The sequence below is a fragment of the Oryctolagus cuniculus genome, chromosome 8 (genome assembly GCF_051225735.1).
Source record: "Oryctolagus cuniculus isolate XC-2025 breed Fujian yellow rabbit chromosome 8, ASM5122573v1, whole genome shotgun sequence".
Lineage (NCBI taxonomy): Eukaryota > Metazoa > Chordata > Mammalia > Lagomorpha > Leporidae > Oryctolagus > Oryctolagus cuniculus.
This window is the reverse complement of record NC_142874.1, coordinates 20,316,736-20,333,670: the sequence shown is the minus strand read 5'-3', so window position 1 is coordinate 20,333,670 and position 16,935 is coordinate 20,316,736. Positions and strand designations below refer to the sequence as shown.

The following is a 16,935-nucleotide window of genomic DNA, read 5'->3' as shown; positions in this document are numbered from 1 at the left end:
TTTCTGAAGGTGTGGAAACAGAAAATGGATTAGAAGGCCTTTCTAGTGAAATAATTACAGAAAACTTCCCCAATTAGGAGAAAGAAAGGGACATCCAAGTACAGGAAGCATAGAGAACTCCTAAAAACACAACCAGAAAAGATATTCACCACAACACATTGTAGTCAAACTCTCCAAAGTAAAACCTAAAGGTAAGATTCTAAAATGTGCACAAGAGAAACGCCAGATTAATTTCAGAGGATCTCAAAGTAGACTCACAGCTGACATCTCATCAGAAACACAACAGGCTAGAAGGTAAAGCGAGAGATAGTCCACGTCTTAAAAAAAAAAAAAACTGTCAACCCAGAATACTGTACCATGCAAAGCACTTTCATTTATGAGTGAAGGTGAAATAAAGACCTTCCGTAACAAAAAGAAATTGAAAGAATTTGTTGCAACTCATGCAGCCTTACAAAACATGCTTAAGGATGTGCTACACAAAGAAAACACAGAAACATGGTTATCACTATGAAAGAATGAGAAGCAGAAAATAACCCAGTAAAGGTATAATATAAATCCAAAGTAAACAACGGGGATATTTGAGCAAAAACAGCAGGGCCAAGTCGTTGCTCATCAATAGTAACCTTCCACATAAAGGGCCTCAACCCTCCAATTCAAAGATACAGACTGGCTAAATGGATTAAAAAACAAAACCCATCTATTTTGTGCCTAAAAGAAACTCATCTCACCAACAAAGATAAACACAGACTGAAAGTGAAAGGATGGAAAAAGATATTCCATGCTAACAGAAACCAACAAGAACTTGTGTAGCCATCCTAATATCAGAGAAAATAGACTTTAACATAAAAAATGTTAGAAGAGATGAAGAAGGGCAATATGTAATGATTAAGGGATCAATTCAACATGGAAGATGTGATTATAATAAATGTATAGACACCCAATTAAATGGTACCTGGCTAATTAAAAGAAATGTTAATGAATCTAAAGGGAGACACTGACTCCAATGCAACAGTAATGGGGACTTCTATACCCCACTTTCAGCAATGGACAGATCAACCAGGCAGAAAATCAACAAGGAAACAACAGACTTAATCCACACTATAGACCAAATGAACCTAAAGGATATCTACAGAACTTTTCACCCCTCAGTGGCAGAATACACATTCTTACCAGTGCATGGAACTTTCTCTAGGATAGACCATTTGCTAGGCCATAAAGCAAGTCTCAGGAAATTTTAAAAGATTGAAATCATACCATGCATCTTCTCTAACTACAATGGAAAAAACCTGGAAATCAACAACTTAAGAATCTCTAGCTAACATGCAAACAAATGGAGACTAAACAACAGGGCTCTGAATGAACAGTGAGTCACAGAAAAAAATCAAGAGAAATAAAAACTTTCTGGAAACAAATGAAGAGAAAAATACATCATATCAAAATTTATGGGATGGGGCTGGCGCTGTGGCTCACTTAATCCTCTACCTGCAGCAACGGCATCCCGTATGGGTGCCAGGTTCTAGTTCCGGTTGCTCCTCTTCCAATCCAGCTCTCTGCTGTGGCCCGGGAGGGCAGTGCAGGATGGCTCAAGTGCTTGCGCCCCTGTACCCGCATAGAAGATCAGGAGGAAGCACCTGCTTCCTGGCTTCAGATTGGCACAGCGCCAGCCATAGCGGCCATTTGGGGAGTGAACCAACGGAAGGCAGACTTTTCTCTCTGTCTCCTTCTCTCTCTCTCACTGTCTATAACTTTACCTGTCAAATAAAAAAATTAAAAAAAAAAAAACTTATGGGACACAGCAAAAGCAGTGTTACGAGGGAAGTTTATAGCAGTTGGTGCCTACATGATGAAATTGGAAAGGTACCAAATAAATGAGCTATCTATGCATCTCAAGGACCTAGAAAAACAACAAACCGAATGCAAAATTAGTAGGAGGAAAGAAATAATTAAAATTAGAGAAGAAACAATATTGAAACAAAAAAATCAGAGAAACAAAAAGCTGGTTTTTGAAAAAATAAACCACACTGATACAAAATGGGTTAAAAAACAAGACCCATCTTTTCTCTGCCTACAAGAAACACATCTCACCAGTAAAAATTGCCATTTTTAGTCATAATTTTTAAAAAAGAGGGAGAAGTACCTAAATCAATAAAATCAGAGGTGAAAAAGGATATGTAACAACAAATACCACAGAAATAAAAAGAATCATCAGGAACTACTACATAAAGCTGTATGCCAAAAAATCAGGGAACCTAGAAGAAATGGATAGATTCCTGGACACATACAACCTACCTAAATTGAGCCATGAAGAGATAGAAAACCTACATAGATCAATAACCAAGATGGAGATTGAATCAGTAATAAAGACTTCCCCCACTCCAACAAAGAAAAGCCCAGAACCAGATGGCTTCACTGCTGAATTGTACAAGACATTTAAAAAGAACTAACTCCAATTCTTTTAAAGCTGTTCAAAACAACTGAAAGGGAGGGAATCCTCCCAAACTCCTTCTATGAAACCAGCATCACCTTAATTCCTAAACCAGAAAAAGATACAATAGAGAACTATAGAGCAATTTCTCAGATGAACATGGACACAAAAATCCTCAACAAAATACTAACCAATAGAATCCAATAACACATCAGAAAGATCATTCACCAGGACCAAGTGGGGTTTATCCCTGGCATGTAGGGATGGTTCAAGATTTGCAAATCAATCAATGTGAACCATCACATTAACAAATTAAAGAACAAAACCCGCTGGTGCCGCGGCTCACTAGGCTAATCCTCTGCCTTGCGGCACCAGCACAGCGGGTCTAGTCCCGGTCGGGACACCGGATTCTGTCCCGGTTGCCCCTCTTCCAGGCCAGCTCTCTGCTGTGGCCCCGGAGTGCAGTGGAGGATGGCCCAAGTGTTTGGGCTCTGCACTCCATGGGAGACCAGGATAAGCACCTGGCTCCTGCCATCGGATCAGCGCGGTGCACCGACTGCAGCGTGCTGGCCGCGGCAGCCATTGGAGAGTGAACCAATGGGAAAAGGAAGACTTTTCTCTCTGTCTCTCTCTCTCACTGTCCACTCTGCCTGAAAAAAAAAAAAAACATATGATTGCCTCAATAGATGCAGAGAAACCATTTGATAAAATATAACATCCTTTCATGATGAAAACCTTAAGCAAACTGTGTATAGAAAGAACATACCTCAACACAATCAAAGCAATTTATGATAAACACAAGCCCAGCATCTTATTGAATGGGAGAAAGTTGGAAGCATTCCCACTAAGATCCAGAACCAGAAAGGGATGCCCACTCTCACTATTTCTATTTAATACAGTCCTGGAAGTTTTAGCCAGAGCCATTAGGCAAGAAAAAGAAATCAAAGGCATACAAATTGGGAAGGAGGAAGTTAAACAATCTCTATTTGCAGATGGCATGATTCTATATATATGGGATCCAAAAGACTCCACTAAGTGGCTATTGAAACTCATAAAAGAGTTTCGTAAAGTGGCAGGATATAAAATTAACATACAAAAGTCACCAGCCTTCGTATACACAGACAATGCCATGACTGAGAAAGAACTCTTAACATCAATCCCATTCACAATAGCTACAAAAAATATCAAATGCCTTGGAGTAAATTTAACAAAGGATGTTGAAGAAGGGTGGGAAGCGGGTGGAAGGAAGGTCAGGAGGGGAAGAATCACTATGTTCCAACATTTGTAAATGTGAAATGCATAAAGTTTGTATGCCTTAAATAAAATGTTTCTAGGTTAAAAAATAAAAATAAATTTCATGGACATATCTCAAAAATGCTAAAAAAAAAAAAAAGAAAGAAAGAAAAAACCTCCAAATACCAACATACTGGGGATTAGATTTCAATATATGAATTTGGAGAATTCACATTCCGTCTATAGAGTCATGGAATTCATAGAAGACAGGATGATGAGTCATGATGAGATCTCTACTTTAGAAAACAGGCACAACTGGCAGGGACTCATTTATTATTTCTTCAGATTGATGTATTCTTACCTCTCTCAAAAAGAAAAGTGCTTTGATTTTATTATGGAAATTGCTCATATACATGCTGAGATATAATAAAATAGAAACACAGAACTATTTCTTGAAGCCTGAGATTGTGCAACAGCCTTCTCAAGACATAAATTTGTGACCCAGAGCATGATCCAAGTAGTAGAAACAAGTGTCTTGAAGGAAAGTCAGAAAACTCACAGGAAGATTATTAACAGAAAAACAGTCATACACTACAGGATATAAATCACAGAGCAGAAGTCATCCTTCTAAGAAATCAGTTAAAATCTTAAGTAGCTTTAAAATCTTAACATTGGCTGCCTCAGAAATCTTCAAATGTGAATTTGTGTTCATCATATGCAGCCTTCATATGAGCCTAGAGTAAAATAATTTTCCATCTGTCATGCTTCATCACAGAATACCACCTTGCCCTTCTCAGAAGCACAGAAGAATTGTCACCCTCATGCACCTTACTTCCTCAGAACTAAACACCGCACTTACAAAAATCTCCCTTCTTTCCCACTTCTTCCTACCCCACTAATAAAATTTTAAAACTCTAAAATACTGTTATTTGATTAAATACTAAACAAATATTTTAAATAAATATTTAATATTATTAAATATTTAAAATATTAATTTTAATCTAAATGTATCCAATAAATAATCCAACTTTCAAATGTTTGCAAATGAAGAGTAATGCAATAAATTCATGTATCACTGAGAAATTTTAAATTTTTTCAAGTAAAAAAGTTCATTAAGACTTTGTGCAAGTAAGGGTGGGGCAATATGAAAATAAACCAGAACCATCAGAAGTAAAGATGAAATAAACTGTAACTCATCTATAAGAAGAATCCAGTTACCAAGATGTATGGGTAGATTTGGATGAATTATCTGCTTTTCTCGAAGTTCAAGTCAGCCCCCAAACCTTTGGGGGGAATCCTACACGGGAAAACCAACAAACCTGTCTGCAAATAACCCCTTATTATCACCAGTAGGCAACACCTAAAATGACAGAAGAGCAGGAAACCCAGTGGTTCCCACATCCTTCAAAGATAGCTATCTGAAGCCAACTGCTGCTGGTGGGAGTGGTGGGGAAGACAAGCAAGAAATTCACCAACCCAAGACACTGCACGGATGGAAGGCCGTCGTGCTCTTCTGTCCCTGCCGAGATGCAGGGAACACACCATACTCCAGACCCACCAGCAGCAGCGAGAAGTACATGATTTGGGAAAGATCAGAAATTTTATACAAGTCCAGCCCCCCAGATTCAGACACATACAATCTCCCTAAGACTAAAGTTGAAACAGGAGTATCAAGTAATGTTTCTCTCCTCACTACAATTCTTACTCCAAATACCAAAGGACAAACATCGGATCTCACAAGAGCTACTAAAATCTGAGAGTGTGACAAAAATACTGAGAAAATCCCAGTGCTTTCTGTATGCTGCCTCTGCTATGGCCTAGCTTATGAAATACCCTAAATTAATTTCGGGTGCTGGCCTAGAAATCTGATTCTTGAGTTCAACCTTACTGAATGGCTTATTTTTTGTTTTGTTCGGCAAATACTCTGTGCATGCAAACACAGTGGTAGGCATGGGCAAGATCTCACGGAGAACCCTGACTCCCATTACCATACGGTAGTAGCTTGGCAGGTAGGACCAGAGTTCATGTCTAAAGTCCACTGTCACGGAGATTTCTTCTTCCACAATAGCTCTTGATTGAGTCTTCACTTTTTTTTTTTTTTTTTGGACAGGCAGAGTGGACAGTGAGAGAGAGAGACAGAGAGAAAGGTCTTCCTTTGCCGTTGGTTCACCCTCCAATGGCCGCAGCGGCCGGCGCGCTCGGCCGGCGCACCGCGCTGATCCAATGGCAGGAGCCAGGAGCCAGATGCTTTTCCTGGTCTCCCATGGGGTGCAGGGCCCAAGCACCTGGGCCATCCTCCACTGCACTCCCTGGCCACAGCAGAGGGCTGGCCTGGAAGAGGGGCAACCGGGACAGAATCCGGCGCCCCGACCGGGACTAGAACCCGGTGTGCCGGCGCCGCTAGGCGGAGGATTAGCCTAGTGAGCCGCGGCGCCGGCCAAGTCTTCACTTTTATTCCCACTTCCACCACCCCAGCACAAATGGTATTATATTGAACATAACTTGCAACACAGAAATTTGCCTGTTTGTGATCTCTCCCCTAGCTTTCTACACCATCCATAAAACCTTTCATAAATCTTTATTAAACACTGCTTTTCTCATGCCAGCCCCTGTGCAAGAATCTTCAGTAGATTCCCATGTCCTACATTCTGATATCCATGACACCAGTGAAGACAAGCTAATCTATGGACAGTGCTGGAAGGCCTAACAAAATAATTAGGAATATAAGATGACACTACTTAAGCTCCATTCAAGTTTTAAAAAACAGGATAGAATTATAAGACTGAAGCCCATGGAGTTGCATTTGGAAAATGTTGTATACGAGAACTATATCAGTGTCCATTCAAAAAGTATCAACTACACAGAGATGCAATAGTCCTCCATTATCAACCAAGGATATGTTTTAAGACATTCTGCAGATGCCAGAAATCATGGATAGTACCATATATATATACCATGGATACTTTTCACTAGACATATATACTTGTGATAGTTTCATTTACATATTAGTCATGGCAAGAGATTTCCAAAAAAATCTAACAAAATTAACAATTATTAAAAATACAATGCTATTTAAAATATGAATTGCTTATTTCTGGATTTTCCATTTAGTATTGTCGGACCACAGCTGACTATCGATAACTGAAAATGCTGAAAGTCAAACCATATAATTTCAAATAAAACATAGTTAACTAAATAAAAAACTATTAAATAGTTTCACTGAAAGAGTACAGACAAGAGGTAGCAACTGCAAGAAACAGTTTTTATCCATAGGCTTGAGGGAACAAAGAGAAAAGGGTGAAATTGTTAAAACTTAGAAACTTGGAGGAGAGGCTTATGCTTGATGGTTAAAATCTCCATTCCATGATTTGTTTGCCCTTAACTAGGACTTCAGTTGTTTGGTGTCTTAGTTTGTTTGGGGTGCTATAACAGGTATTTCTCACAGTTCTGGAGGCTGGGAAGTGCAAGGTCAAGGTAGCAACGGCTTTCATCTCTGGTGAGGGCTCACTTCCTGTTACTACAAGGCACCATTTCACTATGTCCTCACGTGATGGGAGGGACAGGCGGCTTTCTGTTTCTTCTTGTAAATGTGCATGTGTAAGGGCTACATTTTAAATGTAATCATCTCCAAAAGGCCCCACCTCCTCCTTGGAGATTAGAAGTCCAACATATGAATTTGGGGAGTACCCATGCATTTAGACTATTTGAGTAGTCCTGACAGGCTGAGAAAACCTCCAGGCCTGATGGGTCTGAATCCTCAGTACCCTGCTTTAGTCACGCTAATTTTCCACTAGCGTTTACAAATGGATATGAAAGTACTGAAGTACCCCTAGAAAACCCCTTAATTTCCAATGGTGCCTCCACTGTATAACATAAGCCAATTTCCCTTACATTTCCAGATGTAAAGTACTGAATACGTTCTTTTGAATTGTTTTTGTTGTGTTTTGTTGATGAAATGCCAAAATATAGGCCGGTGCCGCAGCTCACTTGGCTAATCCTCCACCTGAGGCACCAGTACCTCGGGTTCTAGTCCTGGTTTGGGCACCGGATTCTGTCCTGGTTGTTCCTCTTCCAGTCCAGCTCTCTGCTGTGGGCCGGGAGGGCAGTGGAGGCTGGCCCAAGTGCTTGGGCCCTGCACCCGCATGGGAGACCAGGAAGAAGCAACTGGCTCCTGGCTTCGGATCGGTGCAGCACACCGGCCATAGCAGCCATTTGAGGGGTGAACCAATGGAAGGAAGACCTTTCTCTCTGTCTCTCTCTCACTGTCTAACTCTGCCTGTCAAAAAAAAAAAAAAGAAAGAAATGCCAAAATATTACATATATTAGATCAAACAGGAAATATGACATGAATTACACAGTAACTCTAAAGAGCAGAACATTTAGAAATGGATTTGGTCTCAGAAACTAACACAAACTGTATCATTTATGGAAACTGATTAATAGTGCTTCACTGCTTCATCAATGTCCAGCATTGTGGCCCAGTTGGTTAAGATACCACCCTCAACACCAACATCCTATATGATCACCAGTTCAAGTCCTAGCTGTTTCACTTCTGATCCAGCTATTTTACCTACTTCATATAGTTCTCACTACAACTTGCTAAGGTATGTATTATTGTCCCCATTTTACAGACAACAAAACTGACCCAGATTGACTTTCCCAAAGCTATTCAAATAATGGACAACACAGCACCAAAACACACTTTTCTACTACCAAGTCTTGATTGTCACACCATTCCACACTATTGCTTATTATAAATATAATTCATAGATATAGTAAATCAAATTATCCCATGGGATTACTACTTTAGTAATGTAAATAAATTCTGAGACATGATCTAAATAAACTTCATGAGTTATGCTGATCTGTATTTTTAGTGATTCAGTTAACTTTTCCCTCCTTATCAGATGTCTAAAACTCAAAGTTCAACAAAGATTAATAAACATGATTTGTATAATCATTCCTTGTCCCTTTCCAAGAAAAAAGTCATTTTACAATCAGCGTTTCTGTAATTAGTATTTTTCCCTTTTTGTAACAGATCTAAGACACCTATTAATTTGACTTACATTTCTTTTGTCTGTTATATAGTTTACACCTAGGTTTGTGTTGCACTACGTCTTCACTGCATACATATTACAACACCCTCATGGCTTCCTTTTGAAATGGCTCCTGCTCTATGACATTAGTGGTATGTATTAAAAACAGACAGTAGGGTGGCTGCTAAGATCTGGCAACAATGAATTCTATCACTTACACCTTAAGTCAGATTCTCCCTTTCAAACTCCATTTCTGAACCTCATTTAACCCTTTCTCTCAACTAGTTAATACCAAATGCCTAGATCTTCATAGACTCCTTTGTCTGCAAAAGGATGTCCTTCTAAGTCATTGAGACTCTGGGCCAGAAGCACTCCAGGTACTTAAGGTATAACACTGAGCACAAGAGACTCAAATCTGCCGTGGGGGGAGTTTCTGTTCTACTGGGACCTCCCCATCAAAATTCTATCCTTGAGTGTCTTTGCCGGAATGAGGAAATTTCAGATTATGGTATACAAGGTATGGAGTTTTTGCTTAAAAAAAAAAACTTATTAATTAAAATATCCTGACATAAGTGGGATGCATTTACCCTTTCCTCCTTTCTCCTGTGAAATGAATTTTTAATTTAAAAATATAATGATGTATTATGGAAAAATGTATAGGGATGTATAAAACTAAACTGTTGTATCAAAAATTCTCAAACATCATTAAGCAGTTTCCATTTTCCCTTTCTGCATGAGTATGTTTCCTGAGGACACCACTGGGGTAAAAACTCTTGCTCAAGTTCGCACAGCCAGCAGGCCAGAGAGTAGAAACCCAACCCGACCTAACTTAATTCTCAGAGCAGGGTTCAAGGCCCTAAACTCAGGTTGCCTCAGCATGCATAGTATCCACACTGCTGGCGTACAAGGTGGCACCATGCACCTGCACAGCCCGCGTTCCTACCTGGAGGTGAAACCCAGAAGCGTGCCGTCACCACGCTGCCACTGCGGTTGCTACAAAAACGAGGTCCACACACAGTTTCCGGTCGTTCCTGCCATTGTGAAAACCAGCACCGCGCCGTCTCCACACCGCGCCGTCCTCACACTGTCCTCACTTGACAGGGAAAAGAGAAGGCGCCATGTGTCCAAGCCGCCATGTTAGGTCCACACACAGCTTCCAGTCATTCCTGCTGTTGTGAAAACCAGCACCGCACCATCTCCATGCCGCCATCGTGGTTGTTATAAATACGAGGTCCACACACAGCTTCCGGTCATTCCTGCCGTTGTACACACCGCACCGCGCCGTGTCCACACGGCCGTTCCGCGCCGCCCTCACACTGCCCCAGTTGGCGGGGAGAAGGGAAAGCGCGCCACGTCTCCCGCTCCCGGAGCTGCAGGGCTCCCGAGCGGCTCGCGCACGTCCGTTCCCTCGTCAGCCTCCGCGACGCCCCGGACTGGCGCCCGGGCAGGGCCTGCGGCGGGCGCGGCGCCTCCCTCCGCCATGGCCGCCCTCCGGAAGAAGCTGGTGGTGGTGGGAGCCGGCGCCTGCGGCAAGACGAGCCTGCTGGTGGTGTTCAGCCGCGACCACTTCCCGGAGGAGTACATGCCCACGGTGTTCGAGAACTACGTGGCCGACGTGGAGGTGGACGGCCGGCGGGTGGAGCTGGCGCTGTGGGACACGGCCGGCCAGGAGGAGCACGACCGCCTGCGGCCGCTGTCCTACCCGGACACCGACGTCGTGCTCCTGTGCTTCGCCATCAGCAGCCCGGACAGCCTGGAGAACGTGCCGGCCAAGTGGGCCCCGGAGGTCCGGCACTTCTGCCCCAGCGTGCCCCTCGTCCTGGTGGGGAACAAGAAGGACCTGCGGAACGACGCGGGCACCAGGCGGGCGCTGGCGGCCTGGAAGCAGGAGCCCGTGCGGCCTGAGGCAGGCAGGGACGTGGCCAGCAGGATTGGCGCCTTCGGCTACCTGGAGTGTTCGGCGAAGACCAAAGAGGGCGTGAGGGAGGTGTTTGAGATGGCCACGAGGGCTGCTCTGCACGCCAGACGCGGCAAGAAGAGGTGGGGCTGCCTGGTCCTGTGAAACCTTGCGGCTCGGTGCGAGTGGCGTGTTCGCGGGGCTTCCTGTCTGCTTATTGGCGTGTTTTTTTTTTTTTTTTCATTTATCAGTGGTTTACCAAAGACTGCAAACCGGAAGTCACCTTGCTACAGTGTTTAGAAGTCAACCATGGTCAATGATATCCAACTCGGCCACCACCACCATCCCCCCCCCCCCGCCACTGTCCTGTACCCTAACCCTGCCTGACACAGCAGGTGCTGTGAATTTCTTCACTTCTTCTTTCTTGAAAGAGAAAGCAGGTGTCTCTTGTGAATGAGGTTGGAACTACTTTAAAACCAGCATCCCACCTGGCAGCTGCAGGGTACTCTGATGCGTTACCACTGCGGAGCTTTGCTCCTTAGCAGATCTCATTGGTGTACCTCTGGGTATCCAGTTTGTTTCAAAAAAAAAAGGGGGGGGGGAGTGGGGACTCAGCCAGCAAAACCCAAGTCCATGCGGCTGTGGCAGAGTTACAGCTCTGTGGTTTCAGGTTTGTTACCTTATGGTTCCTGTGTAATTAGTGCCACTTAATGTATGTTACCAAAAATAAATATATCTACCCCAGGCTAAATGTGGTTTTGGTATAATTGGATTGCATAATACCGATATTTGCCAACCCTTCAGAATGTGTATTGGCTTGTAAAAAAAAAAAAAAAAGTAGTGTTTGAAAAAAATTGAGATTGAAGTTTCAATTTCAGTTTTGAAATTCCCACTGTGTTACTATCTCTGGTAAAAGATAACCACATCACTTGTTTTCTACCTATATCAGTACCTGTTTCCAGAGATGAGCTAAGTCAATAGGACTTTGTTTTCACACCTGAGGCAATTAGAATCTGTGGAAGGTGCTATAATCTCTCTCACCTGGCCTGCAGGCTCTGGCTGTAATTCACAGCGCTTTTTCTCTTCACTGGGTCTAGGTTCCCTCACAGAGAAATTGCCAATCTTAAAGGTGGAACTTGATTTCCCGCTTCGCTTTAGTGGACTAATTTTTTTTCCCCTGTACTTGTTAATTTTTCCAACTAATAAAATAAAAGTAGTTTCAGCCCCAAAAACAGTGCTGAAGTTTTTTGAAACCTGAAATGGCAAGAAAGGTGGTAATGGAGGACAGATTTCAATGTCACTGTTAGTCTAAATTATTAAGCAACCTGATAGGATTTATAAAGATTTAAAATATATCTTCATGGTGGGAATAAACAAACATTATCTTGGTTTGTAGCTCCATTCCGAATTCTGTAAAACACTGGTAGAAATGGTTTGCAAACTTGTTCAGTACAGGGCCACATCATAAGTATCTTAGGCTTTCCAGACCATTCTTTGTTGTGTATTCTTTTTTTGGTGGTTTATTTTATTAACAACCCTTTAAAGAAATAGAAAGCATTCTTAGCGCTATGCAAAAACAGGCCCCAGGCCAAATTTAGTCCATTAGCTGTAGTTTGCTGTCCCCTAGAAATGAGGTTCTGGGTGTCTGGTTCCACCACAACCTTCTCTGCTATTGTCTACATACATGTCTAAGATGTACAAGGTGAACTTTTTCACTGGAAGTTTTGTGACTGGCCGAAACAGAGGTAAACTTAAAAATTCTGATTACATTTTTTCTTTTAAAAATGCTCATGTTACAAAATAAACAGATACAGCGATTTCATGCTATATTAACATAAAGAGATTCTTTGTTTTTCTTTCACTTATAAAAGTTCAAGAAATACTTTTAAATTTTCAAATTGAGTACTTTTTTACAACAGTAAGTGCATAAATGATTGCTGTATCATCAGAAGTAAATGTATAGCAATTCATTGGGCATTGTAGAGTATCACAAATATATCAAAGTAGAGTATATATTTTTTTGACAGGCAGAGTTAGACAGTGAGAGAGAGAGACAGAGAAGACTTTATATTTTTGGCCGGCGCTGCGGCTCACTAGGCTAATCCTCCACCTGCAGCGCCGGCACCCCGGGTTCTAGTCCCGGTTGGGGCACCAGATTCTGTCCTGGTTGCTCCTCTTCCTGTCCAGCTCTCTGCTGTGGCCCAGGAGGGCAGTGGAGGATGGCCCAAGTGCTTGGGCCCTGCACCCCATGGGAGACCAGGAGGAGGCACCTGGCTCCAGGCTTCGGATCAGCGCAGCGCGCCGGCTGCAACGAGCAGCCATAGTGGCCATTTGGGGGGTGAACCAACAGAAAGAAGAACTTTCTGTCTCTCTCGCACTGTCTAACCCTGCCTGTCCCCCCCCACCCAAAAAAAAAAAAAAAAGAGTGAGAAAAGACTTTATATTTTAAAGATAAATGTGTTCACTTATTTTCTGAAATTGCTTTCATAAAAGTGTTCCCTATACAATTGCTGGTTTTTGTAGCATTTTTTAATACATTTTTACTACCCAGACTTTGTGTTTCAACCTGTGTCATTTTTGGACGACTATAAACTAAAAAAATTCTTTTTTGTTCAGGTAGAAAAATAATTTTACAGTGAAAAATGTTTCACTGTAGCTCGTGATGAGACAGGGGTTATTCCACTTATTAGTTTGCACACAATTGTGAGTAAAATATAGTTGCTTAGTTCTAATTCAGAGTATTTGGAATGGTAAAAATTCCAGTTCTTCAAAAGAGGTCAATGAATAAAAAAATGATTTTTCTGAAAATCAATTATATCACTTATATTAAGGCCTTGTGTACTAATTGTGAGCTACATATCAGCAATTACAAGTCACGAAGCAGATAACATAGGCCTGATACTACTGCCGAGAGCAGAGGTCCTCTTTGGAACCAACTCAGCTCTTATGAAACCATTTGATATGAAAACCATCTCTCTGGCTTTAACTTTTTGCAAAACTGAATATCCAGAAGTAGTTTGGCATGCAGATCCCATGATTCCAAATGCACATCTTTGCATGGTTGTAAGATTTCAAAGACATTTAAGTCTCTAGGACAACTTAATAAACTATCAATTTGTTTATTTGCTCCTAATAAATTGTTAGTTGTAGAAAAAAATAAACTATCAATTTGCTTTTTTAAGTATCTGATCTCTAATCTTAAAAATGAAAGAAACTTTTAAAATAACTGTTGGAAAATTTATATAATAAGTGGAACAGATTAAGTGCACATAGGTTTTTTCCCCTACTGAAGTGGTATTAGAATCTCTCTCTTCCTTTAATGAGTTTTGCTGTCAACTTTATCATGTGATCTGATTCTAAATGTTTTTAACTTGAGAATCACTGTCTTGCCTAAAAAAGTACAAATTGCAAAGGGAGTGTCATAATATCTTGCTTCTCTTAGGTGAAAATGACCCATGCAGATGTTCAGGTAAAGGAAATTTGGCCTGGCTATCAAATGGTCATGGATGAAACAAACAAGAATTTCAACTGAAGCCTGAGATTTGCAATCTACATCACTGCTTTTCCACTGAGTAGCATATGAATTGACAATATGATCATCTACTTTCTGTTATCATTAGCTGATTGTATTATTGGTTAAAGCCAGCCTATGAGGATGAACATATAGCTTAATATGCAAATCAAATAAAATGTGAAATACACTTATTTACGATATACTTGCATTATAGAAAGTATGATTAAAATTTAAAGTAATTTAAAAAATTAAAAGTAATTTTTAAAAAGATTTATTTATTTGAAAGGCAGTTACAGAGAGAGAAGGAGGGACAGAGATTGATCTTCCATCCACTGGTTCACTCCCCAAATGGCTGCAATAGCTGGAGTTGTGTCAAGCCAAAGCCAAAAACTAGGAACTAGTTCTCACTGGGTTCTGCTACTTTGTGCCCCAGCCGACTGACTCCTTCCTATTACCTCCCACTACACCCCACTTTCCAGATGCTCTGGTTACTGTCGTTTCTACTGAAGTTTGTTTCAGCAATTTCTACACTGGTTTGGATATTCCTGGTAGGACGCACTATGGTGATTGATTAACACTATTTTGTAAATAAAAAAAAAGTATTGTAGTATTGTATGCGCACTTGTGTGTCACCTGTGTTACAATCATTTGGGTTCCATTTCAGGCTTTGGCTCTGGTTACTAACGTGGAGTTAGCCAAACTATAGTTTGAGTGCATGATCATTTCTGACACCCACTGCAAGGAGTTACAGTCCAGCTACAAAGTAAAAAGGGAAAATTTATACAAGATTTCTCTCTGACTTCTGCACCAACTTAAAAGTCAGTAGTTTCCCAAAGCTACCCTTGGGCTTGCTAATTCACGAGAAAGGCCCACAGTAATCAGGAAGGCTGTTACACACCTGGTGATGACCAATTGTAATGCAGGGGAACAGAGGATTCCACATGCCCTTAGCACATACTGCCTTCTCGGCACTCGTGGTGATAAACACATGTGCAGTGCTGCCAACTGGAGAAGCTGACCCAGGTCTCCCCGTGTGCAGAGCTGTTATGTGGTCCTATTAGGTAAGCCTGATGGATTGACTGATTGCCTCTATAGTTGAGATTCAGCCTCCAGGTTAACTGATACCACATGATTCAAAGACCCAATTCTAAAATCACATGGCTGAGCTTTCTGGTGTGGTCTGCTCTCATCTGAAGATTATCAGTCATGGCCAGCCACATTCTCAAATAAAAACATTCCAGATAGTTATGATACAAATTTCTCTCCAGAAGCTATAGGCAAAGTCCAGACTCCACTGTGAACTACGTAACATCTCTAAGCCTGTGTTTTTTCATCTGTAAAATAAATGTAATCATACTTTCCCTATGACTTTCAAGCCTTAATTCATGAAGAAATGCTGTAATCCTCTATATTTAGAAAAAATCCCAGATAGTAAAAATTTTTTAAAAAAACCTTTTCATTTCTGCTAGAATGAGGTAGCTTCTCTGTCTGAGAGAATACTGTCAAATGGCCCCCACCACAAATCCCATTTTCCAAAGATAATTCTGATTGCATCATGTCCTCAGACAGGCTCTCCCATTGTCAGAGGAATGGTACCTTGTGGTGAGACATCCACTGTACTAACCACTGGCAGGAGAGCCATGTTCTAAGCACTCATTAGCTGTGTGGTGTCATACAGGTAGTCTAACTTCTCTAAGCGTTGGTTTCCTTGTGAAGATAGCGTACTTGCTTTGTGTGATGTCACAGCTTATTAAATCAATTGAATGTCATTGAGTTTAAAAATCATGACAAATATATATGTATATGAAAATACTCATAAGTCAAAATTTAGTGAATAGTAAACCCTCCAGGTACCCCCAAGACAGTGGATTTCAGTAATGTACAGAAGAAGAAAGGGGCTAATATGTCAATACAAAGTGTAATTCTGAGTGTTTCTGTCCCCACAAAAACTCATGTATTACAACCCTAAAGCCCAGTGTGGCTGTATTAAGAGGCTGGACTTTGAGGCTGTGATTTGAAGCAGCTCTGTCTTCATGATTGGGATTAGTGTTCTTATAAAAGAGGTCCCAAAGAGACCCATACCCTTTCTACCATATGAGGACAGAGCAAGAAAATTGTGCTAAACCATGCTGAATCAGCACCTTGATCTTGCACATCCCGGCCTCCATAATGTGAGAAAAAAAAAGTTGTTCTATTGTTCATAAGCCACCCAGTCTATGGTATGTTGTTATTGCAGCTTGTAAGAACTAAGAAGTGGAGTGTCGAATTTTCTGCTTCATCTCTCCACAGTACTTTCAAATGTTTTCTCCTGTATTGGTTTAGTAGCGTTAAAACATTTGTTAGGTAATCTCTCTTCAGCACGTACTCAATCATAAATACACCTGCTGGGAGGTACAGACAGAAGATTTTTGAGAATACGCAGTTCCCTGACTGCTGAGTTTGAGATTCCATCCTCCCACGTGCCTACTGGGCCTTCAGGATCTCAGACACAGCCTTGGGTATGAAACCTGATGCTGGCCTCATTTGCTCTTCTTCCCTCCTTGAGAAATAGCCCAGCTGTGGTGGTCAGCAGCACCCTCACGCTCTGCCTGCTTTCCTGCACTGGTAAGCTGGCCAGACAGCCAGGGAGGGTTTTCCTTCGGCGTTAACAGCCAGCTCCTACTTCTTTTCCAACATGCTGGGACCTCACTGCCTCCACAAGCCAAACAGACCAAAGAAGGTGTGGAGGTTTGTTAAGACTCTCCCAGTACTTAGACCACACAATTCAAAAGCCTGCAGCTCTCGGTGCCACAAGAAGCAGCAAATGATTTGGGAAGATTAATGTCAAAAA

At 41.5% G+C, this 16,935-nt stretch overlaps 2 protein-coding genes across 3 annotated transcripts in view; one reads left to right on the top strand and one right to left on the bottom strand.

Moving 5' to 3' along the window:
- The window catches only part of LOC149124884 (carboxypeptidase E-like), a 237,425-nt gene extending 227,654 nt beyond the window's left edge, over positions 1-9,771 (bottom strand). The window contains exon 1 of the mRNA XM_089302002.1: positions 9,638-9,771. The gene's annotated coding sequence lies outside the window, so the exon portion shown is untranslated. The remainder of the gene's footprint in view (positions 1-9,637) is intronic.
- A 400-nt stretch (positions 9,772-10,171) lies between these two features.
- Positions 10,172-11,694, top strand: LOC127489660 (transforming protein RhoA). Of its 2 annotated transcripts, XM_051841355.3 has the most exons (2): positions 10,172-10,734; positions 10,843-11,694. In XM_051841355.3, exons 1-2 carry the CDS (start codon positions 10,175-10,177, stop codon positions 10,889-10,891), a joined length of 609 nt encoding a protein of 202 aa, XP_051697315.3. In that variant the 5' UTR covers positions 10,172-10,174; the 3' UTR covers positions 10,892-11,694. The 2 variants fall into 2 exon arrangements, with proteins under 2 accessions (XP_051697315.3, XP_089158132.1); XM_089302006.1 differs by lacking the exon at positions 10,843-11,694 and having other exon boundaries at positions 10,172-10,785.
- The last annotated feature ends 5,241 nt before the right edge of the window (positions 11,695-16,935 follow it).

Bases quoted from the DNA above. Each gene is read 5' to 3' on its own strand.
- LOC127489660 (XM_051841355.3), top strand. From the start codon at position 10,175: ATGGCCGCCCTCCGGAAGAAGCTGGTGGTGGTGGGAGCCGGCGCCTGC. The intron at 10,735-10,842 runs GTGGGGCTGCCT...TTCATTTATCAG, and splicing joins GCCAGACGCGGCAAGAAGAG to TGGTTTACCAAAGACTGCAA.